General features: G+C 41.5%; 2 protein-coding genes across 3 annotated transcripts; one reads left to right on the top strand and one right to left on the bottom strand.

Moving 5' to 3' along the window:
- The first annotated feature begins 1,846 nt into the window (after positions 1-1,846).
- Positions 1,847-9,982, top strand: pkp1b (plakophilin 1b). Of its 2 annotated transcripts, XR_014554194.1 has the most exons (14): positions 1,847-2,089; positions 2,954-3,060; positions 3,821-4,239; positions 4,330-4,471; positions 4,728-4,935; positions 5,507-5,672; positions 5,915-6,032; positions 6,374-6,550; positions 6,789-6,959; positions 7,233-7,386; positions 7,714-7,900; positions 8,084-8,168; positions 9,155-9,612; positions 9,654-9,982. XR_014554194.1 is itself a non-coding variant. In XM_083668997.1 (13 exons), the coding sequence occupies exons 1-13, from the start codon at positions 1,918-1,920 to the stop codon at positions 9,227-9,229; spliced, it is 2,181 nt and encodes a 726-aa protein (XP_083525123.1). In that variant the 5' UTR covers positions 1,847-1,917; the 3' UTR covers positions 9,230-9,982. The 2 variants fall into 2 exon arrangements, 1 of the variants encoding a protein (XP_083525123.1); XM_083668997.1 differs by having other exon boundaries at positions 9,155-9,982.
- A 1,933-nt stretch (positions 9,983-11,915) lies between these two features.
- LOC310803558 (troponin T, cardiac muscle isoforms-like) lies at positions 11,916-18,472 on the bottom strand. Its single transcript, XM_083668386.1, has 12 exons — positions 18,456-18,472; positions 16,777-16,803; positions 15,934-15,957; positions 15,789-15,810; positions 15,628-15,691; positions 15,285-15,401; positions 15,074-15,151; positions 14,537-14,635; positions 14,319-14,431; positions 14,042-14,132; positions 13,703-13,743; positions 11,916-12,011 (listed from the first exon to the last, which is right to left on the bottom strand). Exons 5-12 carry the CDS (start codon positions 15,679-15,681, stop codon positions 11,972-11,974), a joined length of 633 nt encoding a protein of 210 aa, XP_083524512.1. The 5' UTR covers positions 15,682-15,691; positions 15,789-15,810; positions 15,934-15,957; positions 16,777-16,803; positions 18,456-18,472; the 3' UTR covers positions 11,916-11,971.
- Between the last annotated feature and the right edge of the window lie 376 nt (positions 18,473-18,848).

Genomic DNA, 18,848 nt, shown 5'->3' with positions numbered 1-18,848 from the left:
AAATATGAGGGTGGTCTGACTGTAACTCCCTCCAATAAATGGGTTCATTAATGACTAGATACCAGACTCGATAACAGAAAGAGTGCTTGTTCAAAAGGCTTTCAGTGAAAGCCAGAGGTGTACAAAAAACAATGTTTAACTAGAAAAAGAAGTTCCAGAAGAAACTTTGTGGGCTTGCAAAGTGTTATTTTGGTAGTGGAAACGGTTTAAAGATGTTTCGATCGATAGATTGATTTCCTGGGTAGTTGAAAGAAAGTGAGATTCTTATTAAGGTAAGAGATAAAGTTAGAGATGGTTTGGTTGGTTGGTTGATAGAAAAAATAGAATGTTAGATAGATAAATAAATAGACAGGATGAGCCTGGGGTACTTCAGTGGAGTGGGTAGAGAGTTGGTTGATCGAGTGATAGAGAGTGGTAGAGTTTGTTGGTTAACCGGATGAGAGTTTTTGGAGTTAAAAAAACCTTAATTGTTAACTGAAAAGTTGAATAGGTATCAGAAAGCTTTTCATCAGGCTTGATGAAGATTTTCTGGGCAGTTGAAAGAAAGTGAGATAGGTTGGTTGGTTGGTTGATTGGATGGATGGATGAAAGGATGGATGAAAGAGAGGATGGATAGATGGGAGAGGGGAGGTATAGAAATATCAAAACAATTAAGAGGTTAACCAGTATGGGTTATACTGAGTGAAGCAGTAGTGACTGGTGATAGGATGATGGCCAGGTAGTTGAAAGGTCAGAAAGATATAAGGTTGGAACGATAGAACATTAGATAGATAGAATGTTAGAATGAGAATAAGTATGAGCAATAACAATAGTTGGACTTGCTGAAGCAAGCCCACTAATAATAATAAGGCATTTATTTTGTATAGCGCTTTTCTCAGTACTCAAAGACATTAAATTCCATGGAGAACAAGGATATAGATAAATAAAAAGTAAAACAAAAGCACAGTCAGTAAAAACAACAATAAAAATAGTTAAAGATTAAAAGCAAGTTTAAAAAGATGGGTTTTGAGTACACAGTATGTCAATATGTCAATATTGACCAACATTCAATAGGCAGGGTTGGCTTATAGAACTTGATATACAGTTGGTTTACAGTTTAGAGAACTCAATAGACAATGTTGGTAATGGAAACCCTGGAGGCCTCTCTGTCCTGCCTAAGAAAACATCTGAGGGAACCACTGATCCAGACTGAGATGATTCAGCTGTCTATGAATGCAGCAACTTGACTTTTTAATGAAAGCAGTGCTTGGTGTAGCTGAACCTCTCATGAGGATGTTTTATTATGTTTTATGATGCAATGGTTTACATGTTTATACAATATTTTCCAATTATGCAATGTTTTGTAATAGTATTATTACGCAAACGGCTATCATGCTAAATGTGTTATTATGATACATATTATATTCATAAGGCAGTTTATTTTTCTCCTTTCGAGACTAAGCAAATACAATACATAGTAACAGAGGACACAGTCAAATATTACGCCGGAATGAGGCAATGTTAGTTTTTTAGGTATAGGTTAATGTTTTTGCTGTTTACCACGCATCTTGGATCTTGCCCTGCTGGTAGGCTCTAGGGCAGCCATCCGCGACAGTGAGCTTTTACTTGTTAATCACATTGGCAGGTAATGCACCATGGATTGACAGATACGCACACGCGATGCCTCAACTGTTGCCAATGCAAACCCACACCTCACCTAAAACTCACTTTCACCATTGCTTTCAACCTCCTGTTGTATTGAGGGCGTGGTCCATATCGCTTAGGGCAAGGGGGCAGGGCGGGGCAGGGCAGGGCAGGGCACGGAACGGTGCTTTCATACTAGATTACTTCCAAAAACGACACTAGTCACCTGTGCAGAGCGGAGTCAGCAGCAGACAGTGCAGTGTGGGAAACAGCTCCGAAAGAAGAATTTCCATCATGACGCTTGACCCGCTGAAGTCTGCCATGTCCATTGGTAATGTTGAGGACACAACGCTTGGTCTGAACAAGTTTCATTCCGGTCGCCAGCGTGTTTTGGAGCAGGTACAAACCATCAAGAGGACGAGGTCGAAGTACATTAAAAATGGATCTGGAACACTGCCCTCTACGAGTAAGTCAACTATATAAATATGTAAATGTATGATTAGATAAATAAAGCTACTAATTTAAAGGGGCAATCTGGGATTGGTCGATCATGTTTTTTACTTTTAAATTAATTATAGCCATTGATTCTTGAAGAATATAAGTTTATTTACATTGTTTTATTTCTACTGCCGATTAATCAGTTCTGTAATCATAATGGAATTGTAAACAAACACTGTATAGCTTCAAAACACGCTTAACACTATAATGTTTATATCGTGGAGATGCATCCATAGCTCAATCTATGAATTTTAGAGTGGTTACATTTCTCCAGCTCCATTCCTCAGCTGTTTACCAAAAACTGCCCTTTAATGTTTGATCATGTTAGGAAATATGTTCAATAATGTTACACAGAATAAATTGTATTTTCATTTTTATTTACATTTTATTTACATTTTTAGTTACAAGCCTTCTTCATGAACAAATGTTATAGCCCATCAATTGAACCAGTCTATTTATTTTAGCAAACATTCAAATAACACACAAATAAACATGAAAGTAATAATAACTGTATAATAATGTAAAGCCAATCAGATCACATATTTCTCTTAACCCAATTTATAAAGGGCATTAGTCTGTATGGTATTCCTCCACCATTGCATTCTTGATGATTGATTGGAGAAAATAAGATTCTAGTACTACATCACGGTAGATTTCAAATTGTAGACCTGCCACCACAAGCCCTTAATTCCAGTCATATCCAAGAAAGCGTAGCATGTGGGAATGAAGAACAACTGCACACCCAACGTTTTACAGTGTAAAGAAACTCAAAATAGGCTAAACAGTATAACCGCAGAGTTCGAGTCACCACCTCTCACTTTTCTCTCTATAGGTCCTCAATACACCAGTGTGTTCACGGATTCGTTCTCATCTCTACCAGCCAATTTCAATGGAAGTGCCTTCACATTAGGCTTTAATGGAAATGGCCACTCCAAAACGGTATGGAGTGTTTCATATTATGTACTCTCTCCCATATTATATTCATCTTCAAAGAAGCAATACTGTTCTTTGAGCTTTTGACCACTGTGAAGGTTTATCAGCTGTAAACACTTTTGGCATTAATTGAGAATCAATGGCGATTTAATTAAATGGTTTTCCTACAGCATCACTTGGCTACCTCAGCCTAGAGTAGATGGTTCATGAAAGAAGCATCGCTCTGAAGAACCCATTTTGGTTCCGACTGGCATCTTATAGCTTAGTCTGAGGGGGTAGTTAGTCTGAGACCAGGGCAGGTGTTGTAGATGACTCTTTACCCGCAGCAGGGTGTTGCCATCTGAGGTGTCCAGTCATCATAGCACCAGATGTCTATCTAGGGAGTGTTTTCATAGAAATTCTATGGTTGTTAAGTCCAAGCCACTCACCCATGAGCACGATCTTGAGAACTTCCCATACTCACCCCTGACTCATTGCCATGACGCATCTTAATATTGTTCTTTCTCATAACACACAAAGGTACTCCAAATCGTCTTCATGTTTTTGACCACAGTGAAGGTTTATCAACAGTATAAACTCCTGGAACTAATTGAGAATCAATGGGCTTTTTCATTAAATGGTTTTTCTTCAGCATCAGCTGGTGAGAAAAACAGTCACATTCATGACACTATGTACCCACCTGTCCTCCTGATGATGCATGATTGCAAGTGAAAGTATTACAGTGACCCTACTTGTAATGTAACTTTATCATTCATTGGTTCTCCAGCTCAGCCAGGAGAAGAACCTTAACCGGAGGGTTCTCACTTCTAAAGGTCCCGTCGTCCAGAGGAACATGAGCAGCTCCAGCCAATGGGACCGTCGCTTTGTCCCCATCAGCCCTCCGGGAGCAACAACTGGCCAACGCAACACCAGCCGCAGCGAGCCTGATCTGGGCCAGTTTACCATGGGACAGCCCTCAGCTCGTGCCCGGCGCCTCCAGTCCAACAGGTCCAACAACAACGTCTTTGTGGTTGAGCGCAGCTCCAAACCAGCACAGTTTCTCTCCAGCCCCCCCTCTCAGATCACCATGAATGGCGCAAGTCAGACAAAAAGGAACAGCCAGTTTGTCACCAGCCAGTTTGTCCCATCTAACCACTCCATTAATGAGTCCAAGATATCTATACCCAAGAGCAAGGGTGAAGCACGGTGAGTGAAATGATCTGTGTTTATATATATATCGATATCATAATCATATTCTCAAAGTGATAAGATGTTGATATTTGGTTTTCCTAATAGGACACATAGCACTGGCCAGATGGCTGATATCACTTTGAAGGTGGCTGTGGAGTTCCTCTCCAGTGAAGATGAGAACTACCAGAACTGTGGTGCCTCCTTCATCCAGCACAACACTTACTCAGATGACAAGACCAAAAATGAGGTAAACAGGAAGTAACCTCCTGAGGACCTCTCTTGCTCTCTCTCTACTGAGGAACCTTGTTCCTTGACACTTTTACACTGTGCTTCTGCTTGCTACTTGGGCCATTTCGATTCTGGTCACATTTGATCAATTTCTATCGATTGATTGATGTTGGCTAGATGATTGATGAGTCCTGTTGGCTTGTTTAACTCTAAGCTGATCCTCTATATGCCTACCCTAGTGATGCTGACCCCACCTGTATGGTCTGTCTTCCCAGGTGTTCAAGCTCAAAGGGATCCCTCCTCTGGTGAGGCTCCTCCAGAGCCCCTACTCCCAGGTCCAACAGACAGCCTCTGCTGCCCTCAGGAACCTGGCCTTTAAAAATGAAGCCAACAAAGAGGAGGTGCTGCGTTGTGGAGGCATCACAGATGCTCTCACCCTGCTCAGGGACACCGACTCCTCCGAGACCCAGAAACAGCTGACAGGTACAGTGCAGATCTGCTGTTAGCCTGCTGAGCTGAAGCCCTAAGCGTTGGGAGCTATTGCACTTTTTCAGGGTTTAGGCAAAGTTACTCATCATAAGAGCATGGTGCATTGCACCACCTCTGTGACACAGACACTAGCTACTCCCATCTTAATCCTGCTGTCAATCACACTGATACACTCTCAAGTGCTTGTGTCTGAGTATGTGGTAGTGTCTTTCTGCATTTGCCATTGTTCTTCTTTTCAATAAATGCTGTGTTAAATAAATGTTCACTTATGTTATCAAATATTGGGGCACATCCGGTATAGACTGAAGCACCTCCATGTCAAGATATCAATCTTATACATTCACTTATATAAAAGTATATATAGAAGTAATATAGAAGTATATTTTGATGGTATTAAAAAAAATATATATACTTAACACATTCTGACTGGTACTGAGAGTTCTGTAAACAGTGTGCTCAAATATGTTGAATTGATCTCATGCCAGTTTTGATCAATATACTGTCCATTGCGATGGTTTGAGTTAATGATTATGCCACAAGTATCTGATATTTACTTTCCCTCCAGGTCTGCTGTGGAATCTGTCGTCTGCAGACAGCCTGAAGCCAGAGCTGGTGAGTGCCCTGCCCGTCCTCATGGGGACGGTGGTTGTGCCTTTCACAGGTGGACCAGACCACATTGCCAATGACAACATGGACCCTGAGATCTTCTACCATGCCACAGGATGTCTGCGGTGAGGAACATCACTTTGTGTGTCTGTGTGTCTGTGTGCGTTCACAGTATTTAGTTCATGTGTGTTGTGTTTGAAAGAAAGAAAGAAAAACTCCACCTAATGCTACAGGCTTGGTCCTGTCCTTCACTGACACACTCAAACTTTCCTGCCATGAACCTACCTGAATCTGGGACAAGACAAAGCAGGCATTTTCCTTTGACTGTCCTAATAGAGAAACCTGATCTTCCTATCCACTCCAACAGAAACCTGAGCTGTGCTAAGCAAGCCAACAGGCAGGCCATGCGAAAGTGCCGCGGCCTCATCGACTCTCTGGTCAGCTATGTTCAGGACTGTGTAGCTGCAGGCAGGCCAGATGACAAGGTGAGCATTTTATTGTACTTTCATATGTAATAACACTGTAATTACTCTTGTAACATTGTATTAACATGTTATTACATAGTAATTAGGCAATTGCATGGTATATGGAGTTTAGTGCTTATACAGCTGGAATAAGGAACATGGAACCTAATATGACATGAGTTGTATGAATTATACTATGCACATGCACCATGTGTGTTACATCATGCCAATTAAAGTGTGTGTGTGTGCGCGTGTGTGTGTGTGTGTGTGTGTGTGTGCGCGTGTGTGTGTGTGTGTGTCTTGCACTACCTCACCTCTATCAATGCCAAACTAACCAAACCTGTTCTGTCCCTGACCGCCAGTCTGTGGAGAACTGCGTGTGTGTCCTACACAACCTGACCTTCCAGCTGGAGGCCGAAGCACCTGCCCTCTTCAGCAGGATCACGGCCCTGGCCCAGACCCCCTCCAGGGCTAACGCCCACACAGAGACTGGTCCTATCGGCTGCTTCAGCCAACAGAGCAAACAGGTGGAACAGGAGGTAAGATCAAATAAATTATAAAGCCCACAAGGCCCAAATACAGCAGAAAGAAGAAAATAAATATAGTAGATGGATTCGTACTGTGCACAGTATACAAAGTAACAACAGATTTTTCAAAATCTATGATACTATGCACAAACATTTTTCAAAATCTCGATATTGCTGAACACTGAATTGATATGAAATGTAATCTCCTCCACTGAATTGTTATTTGCTCTCCTTTCTCTCTGTTGTGTAGAGTCACTTTGACTACCCAGTGATAGAGGAGCAGCACCCTAAAGGAGCAGGCTTGCTCTTCCACTCCAAGACCTTACAGAGCTACCTGTCTCTGCTGGGCTCCAGCCAGAGAGACGACACACTGGAGGCCTGCTGTGGAGCCCTGCAGAACCTCACTGCTGGCCACGGCATAGTAGGAGCACCATTCTGTCCCTCACTCCTTTATGTAACGCACAAGATCCGTGTCAGACTTTAGATCTAAACCTTTCATTTTTCTCTTGAGTGTTGTGAAAGGCTTTAATGATTTTGTAGGACAAGTACACCAATAAATACAATAATATTATACATTGTATTTTTTGTAAAACTACATTTGTATGATTACTTTTATCCTAAATGCATTGTAAACATCTAATGGGACAGGTAATGACGTATCTCTCCTCCTGATCGTATCTCTCTGTGTCTACAGGTATCTAGTGTGATGAGCCAGAACATTGTGCAGAAGCTGAATGGCCTCCATTACATCTCTCCCCTGCTGAAGTCTCCTAAGCCTAACCTGCAGAAGAGTGCTGTGGCCCTGTTGGGAAACCTGGCCAAGAACCAGAGACTACAGAGTTCCATGGGTGAGCTTGAAGAGTCCAAGTCCTGTTGCATGTGGCAGACCATCTTATGATTTGGTTTGAGCAGGGTCAGATGTACTTGTGGAACATGGAATGTAGAATGTTATTTTCACAGGGGAATACTAACCAAAACTAGACACAAACATTTTGGTGTTTTAAAACTGTTAAGATATTTTATTATTCACAGATTATAGGCAAAATACTACTTTGAATCAAGAACACTTAATAACATGTTGCATTTTGATTAGTTAGCCACACTTTACTGTATATACTCATTTCTGGAGATTAACATGTATGACCTGATGAAATGTATGTGTGTTCTCATTGAAGCCCGGCAGAGTCTCCCAGACTTGGCTAGTATCCTGAGCTCAGGGACCACGGCCGGGAAGGAGTCTGATGAAACAGTGGCTATGGCCTGCCAGACAGCCAACAGCCTGCTGCTGAAGGAGCCTGCTCTGGGGAAGAGACTGCTTACCAACAGCATGGTCAACTCACTCAGTGACCTGAGCAGAAACAGGTGAGACTAGAAGTTAGAGGCTAGGGGGCAGATTATTTGCTAGATGTGGCTAGTTAGACTGGGGCCTGGTGTTCAGATGTCAGGCTGTATCAAATAACATTTCAACAGAGAGATTGAAGGTCATTATTTATATGAATATGAATACTCATGAATTGAAAGGGATTATTATTTTTCTCCTGATAGGAACCTCCCGAAAGCCAGCAAAGCTGCAGGTCTGCTCCTTTACAGCCTCTGGTCAGAGAAGGATATTCAAAGTTTTCTCAAAAAGGTAAATTAGATGCAAATGCAAATGTCCTTCCTGCACATACTGGGATATTTCCCCTTCGATTGGAAAAATGTCTGTTTTTGACTATTGCTTCATGATGTCAGTAGGCAGGCTAAACCTACTGAATGCTAACTATTATTTCAGATGGGTCCCATACTCTGCTGTACTGTCTTTGTTTATGACTCATTTGGGCATCCCATAGTATGACTCAGCTTGTCTGAGAGAGTGATACGACTATAATGAACCTCTCTATGGTGGAAAAGATCTGTCTGTAGTCTGTCTATCTGGGAGGGTGTGTCAAGACGTGTTGTATATCTCACCTCAGGACAAAAGTCCCTTATTTCTTCTCTCACCACAAAAGCCAACACCTCACTGAGGTATTTGTAGAACAGAGAGGAAGAGAGGATATGGTTGAAGGATTAGCTATGTTGTGTTCATTGGGAGGATAAACATATGGTGTGTTTAGACATAGTAGGCACAGAAGATGTGCTGAAATTGCACTGTACAACCAAGGAATCTAGTGATACAGGTTCTTGTTCACTCACCAGTGACACTAGGGTCTTATCTGTAGCACTGGCACATTGTAACTTTCACTTTACTTTGCTTTACTTTATTGATCCCACATGGCAGCAAAATATATCACTGACATGCATGGACATTTACAACAATAAAATACATAAGACACATATTTAAAACACATTAATAAAAAGACACAGTGACATATGAAACACAGTACAAATGGCTATTATCCAGTAATGAGTGTGCCTCTTCTTGTCCTACTGACCATGTAACTCTCTCAGACCTGTTCTGCCGCAATCTCTTCTCTTCATTTTGTTGCTACAGTAGATGTTTCAGTTTTATTTCACAAGCATTTACTGAAAAACCAGCCATGAGATAAGCACTGTTGTCATTGTTGTATAAAGTATCTTTATTCTTTGACGGGTATCGAGGGTAAATGTCTAATGTCTATTTAATATTTTGTGTTACAGCAAGGAATGAATAAGGATTCTTTTGTGAATGCCATCACCACGGCCGTACACAAGTCTGTTCAGGTCATAACCTAATGAGATGGCTGATGCAGTCCATGGCACATCCTCTAGATTCGCTCTGCTAGAAATGCACTCTACAACTATCATAACACATCAAAAGGAGTCTAGATTTCAAAACCCAAATTCAAAGTTTGTGATATTGCCTGTCCATTACGTTTAGCTGAGTCATTATTTGTAGATCACTTTAATATGTTTAGTTTATTCCAGCATTCATCAATATTAAAAAATAATAATAATAATAATTAAAAAGTGTTTTATATATTTTATATGTTTAAGTGTTTTGTATTGTCTGAGAGTTAGAAAGTTTGATATGAATGTAGGTTTGTCATGTTTTTGTTATTTTCTCATTATATACACTGCTACAGTACTGTATGTGTTAAAGGGAACCATTATTGCTTGTAGTACATTAATTCCTTTTGTCTCTGCCTGCATGGTTTAGGTTAAATTTGTCCCATGACCTTTAATCATTACCGTATATATTTAAATTCTGATGGGATATTTTGCAGTATGATTATTGTATGTCTCTTGTATCTAAGAAGTTATTTGCTCATTTACTATTTCTACTATCTCAATGGATAGCTTTTTTGCACTTCTGGTTAGACGCTAACTGCATTTCGTTGTCTCCGTACTTGTACTCTGCACAATGACAACAACGTTGAATCTAATCTAATCTAATCTAATCTTATTGTTTGAGTGACTTTATTTCATTGTCATGAATTGTCCGCAGTGAAGCTTCAATAAAACTGACCTAGCGCTTTGCCTTCAAAAGAGTTTCTAAGACTGAATCTTATTCTCCGTTTTTTTCCCCTTTAACATTACTGATGACGCATGAGGGAAAGGATTACGTTCTGAAATGATCTCGTCACCATTAGCATTATAAGGAATCTACATACACCTACAGTACATAAGCAGCTTGTAATGCAGCAGACACACCCCTGGTTTCCTTTTATTATTTTTTAAAATATGTTTTTAGGGCATTTCTGCTGCATTGGGATAGAGACAGTAGAGACTGACAGGAAGTATGGGAGAGAGAGGAGGGATGACATGCAAGACGTGTCGAGGGACGGAATCAAACCAGGAACCTTGCGGTTTCATGGTATGTGCATTACGCCACTAAGCGCCCCACCCCTGGCTTCCTTTTAAGCTTACCTTGTGCCGTATAGCACTTCTCTCAGGTGTTGTCTTGTCACGCTCTAGTATGTTGGGGCATATACACTCGTGTATGTCTTGTGGGCAGATTGCCAGCCCGTCACACTCAGTACTCCACCCTGTTGATTTATGTTGTGGGATTACAAGCCAGAGCTATTAGTACAATAGCATGATGTGGTTAGGTTGAATGTATGGATTTGTGGTTGGGTAAGGCCTAGCTTTTATTCAATGATTTTGGTTTTTGGCTTTTATTAATTCATCTAGTGACAGAAACATGTTTGAGCTACAGTATTAGCTGTAAATATACGGTTAGCTTTAATGTATACCAAAGAAGGCACACTCACCAAAGAACAATTGCTACATTGTCACAATGTTGTACTTGTCAAACTGTAACCCTTCAAGATGGCATCCAATTAAAGATGTTTCCTGGCAATAAAACCAAACCAACATATCACGACTTTGGCACCAACATCTACAATAAAGCAAGGTGTGGTTAATCTTTTAATGAATCTAATGTAATATTTTGCCAGGTTCCCACCAATTCAGAGAGAGAGAGAGAGAGAGAGAGAGAAAACAATATTCTAAGCACCATCACACACACACCACTTAACCAACCAACTCTCGACCCACTCCACTGAACTATCCAAAGCTATCTATCTACTGTATCTATCTGTATGAGTAGACTGACTCCACTTAAAAAATGTCTATTTAGATTGTTGATACTATTTACACTTTTTGAGCTTGACTCAAATTTGCATTAAATCCTATTCATGTCTATACCACCGCGTGCACAACCTAAACCGCTTAACCTATTAACTTCAAATCAACTTTTAAATGCCCAGACTTGTGTATCTTGAAAAAACATTTTCATACCATTTATATTTTTTGAGCTGTACTCGAATTTGCCTGAAATCCTATTTATTCCTATGACCATTCGCTCTGAATGGGAATATTTCAAAACGTATCCCCTTTTTCATATTTTAAGCTTGACATCTCAACACAATTCAACTACCAACATAAGACTTTGCAAGCCCATGAAGTTTCTTTCTTCAGGAACTTCTTTTTCGAGTTGAATTGTCTTCTTCAACATCAGACCGGCCAACCCAGAATATCATGACAGTTACAGTGCAATATTCAGTTTCAGACCTTGTAGTCAGATGATGATGCACCACAAATACCTACATGTAATACAAACAAACAAGAGCCAACATTTTCCTCCTAACTTACAAACACCTCACCTTAACCAGCACATTGCTGCAGCATAGTTGTCACTGCTAAGAATGTGCCCTACTGTCAGGTGAGTGACTTTGTTTTGCATCAAAGGATACAGGTTGTGTTCAGAATTGTGTCCAAATAATGTCGCTGAAAATATCCTCTTTCCCAGCCATATGTGCTGATTCAGCCAGAGAGACTTTGAAACTCAGATTTTTTCATGTTTATTTTATTCTCATTTGTTTCTTGATAACCAACCAAATTATCATACAGTAAATATTTTTGATATGAACGTTTCATCTGTCACACAAGTGTTTCTTGTCTCTAGCATGGTGAGGGTGTCCTAGGGTCAAAGTGGCATGGTGGTGTGTTTGTCCCAGGGTCCTTTTGGATACATTACTTCCTAAGGCCTCGTTTGATCTTAGCACCCTTCGTACTGAGAGGAGAGAGAAGGTGAACAGGGCTTGGTCAACCAAACTACAAGCTCACAATAATCCATACTGAACCCACATAATTAGTACATTTGAAAGACTAGAACCGCAAGGTATGAGTGGGTAACCCAACACCTTATAGGTACAGTACTGAAAACCAATGATTCCTAAAATAAACAAAAAGATTGTTTATTTTCGTAATCCTTGTGTGTGTGTGTGCATGGGTGGGTGCCACTGCTGAAGAGCAACTTGTCACTGTAGACTCTTGGTGTGAATCCCAACTACAGTCTACTCCTGTGCCTGCTTTGCCCTCTGATCCTAATCTTCAGTATAATGTAATTATATGCCACAGAGCCTCTTGAGTGCTTGTGCTTGAGTGCTTGTATCCCGCTGGCATTTTATAGGCCTAGTGTTTCTTTGCCACTGGCATTTTTAGCCAGCAGCTAGATGTTCCTTTGGCTGGGTGTTTGAATGTGATGCCTCTTAGGGAATAGCTAGTAAAAGCTGTTAAAATTTGCCTGCCATGAGATAGGGATTTACAATGGCATAGAGCTTGAGAGTTAGTGCCCAGCCATTTTATGTAGCCACTCTGGTGAGTAATCCTGTCGTAGCCTAATGCTGATAATACCATCCCTATTACAAAACTGTAGGCTACAACAGTGAGAAATTCCCAGATCCCAGATTCCTGATACATCTGGTACACAATGTTTAGATTAGGAATGCAGTTATAGAAGTACTGGTAGTGCACATTCAAGCTGTTGCAAGTCTGAAACTAGCTACTTCAACTCCAATAAAGTTGATATACTGTGGGACCATGCAGGGCCTATTCTCTCATGATATCTGATTTCATACAGTTCATACAATTTGTCTGCTTGCTGCATTCATTACTGACATGCTCAGGCTAGTGAATATAAAGGTAATTTAATTATTTTTCATCAGAGCTTGAGGGCTACAATGGCAGATCAAACCCTTCAACATTCAGCCTACATGAGCTATTTGGGGCGCTCCATCCCCCATGATGTGTGTGGGGTAGTTGATAGTGTGTGTGTGTGTGTGTGTGTGTATGTGTGTGTGTGTGTGTGTGTGTGTGTGTGTGTGTGTGTGTGTGTGTGTGTGTGTGTGTGTGTGTGTGTGTATGGCTTTGCATTTATTGTTCAGGTGCCCCAGCCTGCCCTGCTCTGAGATACCTTTCTTTCCCTGCCATTTGTTGTTCTAACCCTGGTGTGATGGGTGTGACCAGCAAGCTCCAACCCATCTGAGGGTCAGCTGCTGCCAGCTGTCATTGGAGCCGGAGACACTTCAAATGACTGGGAGCAGCACAGGGAGTGGAGAGATGGGAGGGACAAGGTGGAAACTTGATGAGGCACAAGGTGAGCCTCTTCATCGGGACAGGCTTATCAGTCTTAGTAGGGTATTATCGACAGCTGTCTCACTGCTGAAAGGACACTAGGCCAAATATTTGGGTTTTATAGAGAAGAAATGCTACATTCACTATTTCTGTTCACACTGAAGACTCACAGTACATTGAATATTCACTAAATTGTCACTAAAATATATAAAATAGTTTTCGAAAATAATTAGAAAATAATTCTGACTATACTGATGGGAAACTAATGGGGAAAAAAACAAATGTATAGTCTTGAAAACAAAAAACGTGTGTGTTTGTGTGTGTGCGTGTCACTTCAATTATACTTACTTTTTCTGATGATCGCTGACTCTGTTCCTCAGCACAGTGACCTGTGAAAGGCATAGTTTTGAACGTAAACAGAATGTCTTTGGCATGTTTTCCCTGCACTACTTCATGTTTGGGTGAGCTCCAATTGTGGGTGAGGCTTGTGTTAACTAAGTATGTGTGTGTCAGAGGAGGCGGGTGGATATAGAAATTGGAGGACGGGCCTCCATCCCCTGGTGCGTATTATGCACTGTGTGTGAATTTCTTCAGATCTCACAATACTAGATCTTAGCTTTTCTCCTCATAAGCTTCTTTCAGTTGGATAGACAATGTCTTGATTGAAAAGACGTTCAGTGATCTCACCTCATATTTTTGGTGTGAGTATCGGTACTGAAGCTCAAATTTCTCCGCTTCCAGTTGATGTAACCACTTAAACATTTCAGTCGCCTTATCTCTGGGGGAGAGGGATAAGAAAAGTAATTTTCAATGGTTAACTGGACATCGGAAGCATTATGCAAGGCCAGTCATTGATCTGGTCTGGAGTAGTGTAACATTTGAATACGAACACAACAGTAGCTGGTTGGAGAATGTTCTAGTAAATGTAACAGTATACTAGTGCCATGTTCTTCTCAGTCTTTACCTGAGTTTGTCCTCTTTCAGGTGATCAATACTCAGCTCCTTACGTCGATCATTTAAGATCTTCCTCTTCTTCTCTCTCTCTGTCTGCATTTTCATCCCACCCCGTTTCTCTGACTGTGGTTGTCATGAGAAGTACATGTATTAGTGTTGATTATTAGTCATTTAACTACCAGTATATTATTATATGACTTGTCTTTTAAGTACGGCCATTTTTGGTACCTTTTGTATGTATCCAAAGCTGGTGAGGACCTTCTTTTTCTTGGCGTCGTCAATGGCTTTCTTCTTTGCTTCTTCTTCCTCCTTCCGTGCCTTCTCCTCCTGGTTATAGTGAAAGAAATGGGCCAATAAATTGGCCAATAAATACCACAGCTGTCATATTCTCTATTCATGTACAGTTCTCCATGCTGCCCAGTGACTACCCACACAGACACAACATACTGTTGGCCTCTTGAACATGTGATGGTTGTGTATTTATATTGGGCAGGTGCTATATGGGCAGTGATTAGGCACAACAGGATTTAAATTCTATGTCAGGCTCCCTTTAAATGTGTACTGTTTGTTGTGTAAGAAGACCAATGATGACGATGGTTTTATATTTCATGTAACCGGCGGTGATGCCAAATAAAAACTTCCATCCCTGGATGAACAATGAAGTTGTATCTAATCTCATATAATCTAATCTAATATACAGTATAAAATACTATTCTTATATTTCTGCATTCACCCGTCTCTGTGTGTTCTTATGGCAATACTCACATTGATTTTATTCTGGCGTTCCTTCTCTCTCTCCGTTCGTATTCTCAGCTGCTCTGCTCTCTCAGACCTGCGCTTCTCCTGAGATCCACAGGTGCATTGGGAATATAGTATCATTTTAGTAGCCAGCTCTCTCTCATCCCAACCAAGCATTCAACCAGTATGTGAACTTAACACAACAGCACAACGGCAGAGGTTCAATACTGTATCTCACAATCCTATCAGTGAGGTTGGTGAGCTCCTCTTCTTCCTTCTTGCGGCTCTCGAAATGGGCCTCGATCAGAGTCTGGAGCTCAGTCAGGTCCTTATCCATACGCTTGCGGTGGATGTCCTGTAGAGAGGGAGGGAGGAAGGGAGGACAGGCATGGGCAGGCACGGTTAAGGCCAGGTCAGCTCCTCCAACCAAAAGGGACACTCATATGTTACCATTGGGGTTGGAACCCGGGTCTGCTGGTCCACACCCAATACCATGTTAGCCCACTAAGCTAAAGCCTAGGCAAGGTTACTCTTCATGCCAGCACGGACTCTGAACCACCATCTCTGTTACACATACTCACATCAAAGTCCACTTTATCTCCATCTGGGATTTTGGGAGGCACTAGGCTGGGCATGAAGACTGATCTGAAGAGGATATAACAATCAATACTTTGATCTGAGCTCCTAAAACTCTTTGGGTTTGAGTTATGTTTTTTTTTTAATTTCCATTCAGTTAACTTACTTAGTTTTTTTCTTTGCTTCCTCTGTATCCCCAGTGATTGAGAAAGGGAGCAAAATGACACAATGAAATATCAAAATATCACTTTTTCTCTTTCACACCAACAAACTCCTCTCAGATCCAAGTATTGCTATACTCCCTTCCATACCTCCTTCATGTTCCTCTCCAGCATCTGGTAAAAGAGGACATTCAGGGTCAATACAAGGTCGACTATGACAGCCATGTGAAAAGGTGCAGCGAAAAGAGACTGAAATAGAGCTGTGCCTACGGAAGCCCAGAGGGGACAGCGCTGAATCACCCTTCAGAATCACACACACACACGCATGCACGCACGCACGCACACACGCACACGCACACGCACACGCACACGCACACGCACACGCACACGCACACACACACACACACACACTCGGCTAGCCACAAGGTCTCCCCTGGGTCTGGGTGTGCTGGCTGCTTCTTATTCAGATCAGCCAGATCAGACCAAATACATGTCAGTAGCACTTTACGGTATTTAGCTGGCTTGTACTGGGTAATCAAAGAGACAGTGATGTAATTCATAGGTTATTATTGAATCTATACATGGTCATTTATGAACCATGAGGTCAGGTCCTACCCAAAGGCCTAAGTTAGACACAAATTTATTTTGATTTAGTTTACAGTATAATGTAACCAATAGCCATGCTGCAAAAGAAAAAGTCCAAGCTCAACCAAGCACACCCCAAATAATAATAAAGTATTAATAAGTATTAATATAATAAGTATTTGTGGTAATGTCTGTGGTAATGTCTGTGGCCCAGCAGGTCTGATCCATATCGAACTTCTCTGCACTCAACAAGTCCCTTCACGTAAGTAAACCAGTAGCTGGATTGGATGAAGCCATAGAGGTATTTAGCCTGTGGGTCATAGACTTATGACCAGCATATCAGGCTTTAGATCTTCTAGTTTAGTCTGTAAAAGTTGTCAAAACAGGTGTGTCCATGTGTGTTCATACCTGGCTCATTGCTTTCCTCCTGATCCCCTATAGAGAGAGAGAGAGAGTCAGTCAGCCATGAGTGCAATCATTCTCTCTTTCTCTCTTTCACCCCAGGGCGGAGAAGATTAGTACAAGGACCCACCCAATTCACTGAACACTCAAGCTTTTAACACTTAACCACTGTACTATATCTTAATTTTGTTTATAAAATAATCCCAAGTAATCCCACTAGGGGAGACTATGTACAGTATACAGTAAATCAGTGGAGGTTGGTGGAGACAGAAATCGGAGGACGGGCCCATTGTACAGTAAAGCATGGAGTGAAATGAGGAATGGTATCAAACACATATGATACCATTCCTCATTCCATTTCATTCATTACAATGGGCCTGTCCTCCAATTTCTACCTCCAGCAGCCTCCATCGATGCTCACATTGTTACTGTATGTTTGTTACTGATAATGTTTCACTAGTCCCAGCGTGTGTGTGTGTGTGTGTGTGTGTGTGTGTGTGTGTGTGTGTGTGTGTGTGTGTGTGTGTGTGTGTGTGAGCCAATAGAGGTTCATGAAGCGTGTAGTATACCAGCATCTGTACAATTATCAGTGTTACCATGCTGGCGTGCAAGCCTGAGCTTAAGCAGTAGTATCTGCCACCTCCATCTCCTCTACCTCCTCTGCTTCCACCTCCTCCTCCAACTCCTCCTCCTCTCCCTCCTCCAATTCCTCTGTCCAAAGCAAGTGGATACGGTGAGCAAGCAGTCATTCTCCAGCCAAGAAATGGACATGATAAGACCATAGCAAACTGCTACTGCAGCTACAAAGTAATAATTCTAGATGGCATTCTATTATTGTATCAAAACAATGAGTTCTGCCAGTTTGTCCACCCTTTGTCGCACTATTGTTTCACATTTGATATGGGTATTTAATACAACAACAGAACAGACTATTCTCATTCTCAGCATCTGTGTCCTCAACAATGAAAGACACTCCAGGGAGAGTGATACTGTCCTCTCATCATTACAGCCAGTGTATTTCTTGCCTCATGACAAATGTCACCACTAGCACTCATGGCGGCAGGCAGGCAGGCAAGCATGCAGCAGTTGGAAAAACAACTCTGTGCTCTGCTGAGGAGCGAAACCTGAACCATATCCCCAGTAGTTTCAATTGGCACAAAAACATTGTGCTCCTCTCTCACCAGCATCTTCCCCCAAGGTCCCCCTATTGAGAACAACCTGACCCACTTTACACACTTTAACACTGACTCTACAGTACTCCACACTGTGGGGAAACAGGTGCTGGTTAATGTCAGGGACAGCCGAGCCTCTGCCGTCCCACCACAGCACAACAGAACAGTGATACCAGTGGAGGCTGGCGGAGGTAGAAATTGGAGGATGGGCTCATTGTAATGGAATGAGGAATGGTACTGCATCAAACACACGTTTTGTGTGCACCACCAATGTGGCACTGCGTGGGTCTAGTGGGTCCAGAGAGGCTGTCCAGTTTAAACAGGAAGCAACAGTGTGTCGACTGGGTGACATGGCAGAACTAATACAATGTAAATGCCTCGGTTTTAGAGGTACAGTATGATTCTATACTGGTTCTGGTTTTAGAGGTACAGTATGATTCTATACTGGTTCTGGTTTTAGAGGTACAGTATGATTCTATACTGGTTCTGTAAGATATTGTTTGTAATACATACCTACAATATCCTCCTCTCCTTCTCAGCACATGCACAGAGAAGGAAGATGTTTAAAGTCACCAGACACATGTCAAAGAAGGCACTACAGTACATGCATACACTCAGCAACATTCTGATATGCAATATACTATATCAGAATGTACAGTATGTACTGAAGCGTTCAAATTCACATTCACAAGATTACGCTGTTATGCTTTGATTTTTTTTTTAAGATTACTGTGTTTTAATAATAGATGCAATAAAGCTTTTTTGCGGTTTTTACCATTCCCTCCAGACATGAATCCCCCATAATAACACTCCTGCATACCTGTACCTGACTCTGACTCCTTACCAGACCTGGGTCAAATAGTATTTGAAATCCTTTCAAATACTTTGAGCGTTTGCCTGAGCCTA

The sequence above is a fragment of the Argentina silus genome (genome assembly GCF_951799395.1).
Source record: "Argentina silus genome assembly, chromosome: 4".
Lineage (NCBI taxonomy): Eukaryota > Metazoa > Chordata > Actinopteri > Argentiniformes > Argentinidae > Argentina > Argentina silus.
The sequence above is the reverse complement of the archived record's forward strand: the minus strand, read 5'-3'. Positions and strand labels throughout refer to the sequence as shown.

What these genes read in the sequence shown, in the direction of transcription:
- LOC310803558 (XM_083668386.1), bottom strand. Translation starts at nt 15,681, where the DNA reads ATGCCCAGCCTAGTGCCTCCCAAAATCCCAGATGGAGATAAAGTGGAC. An exon ending in GAGATAAAGTGGACTTTGAT is followed by an intron (nt 15,402 to 15,627) that starts GTGAGTATGTGT and finishes CCCTCTCTACAG; the next exon opens with GACATCCACCGCAAGCGTAT. An exon ending in ACTCACACCAAAAATATGAG is followed by an intron (nt 13,744 to 14,041) that starts GTGAGATCACTG and finishes TGCCTTTCACAG; the next exon opens with GTCACTGTGCTGAGGAACAG.
- pkp1b (XM_083668997.1), top strand. Translation starts at nt 1,918, where the DNA reads ATGACGCTTGACCCGCTGAAGTCTGCCATGTCCATTGGTAATGTTGAG. An exon ending in GAGACTACAGAGTTCCATGG is followed by an intron (nt 7,387 to 7,713) that starts GTGAGCTTGAAG and finishes TTCTCATTGAAG; the next exon opens with CCCGGCAGAGTCTCCCAGAC. An exon ending in AGTGACCTGAGCAGAAACAG is followed by an intron (nt 7,901 to 8,083) that starts GTGAGACTAGAA and finishes TTCTCCTGATAG; the next exon opens with GAACCTCCCGAAAGCCAGCA.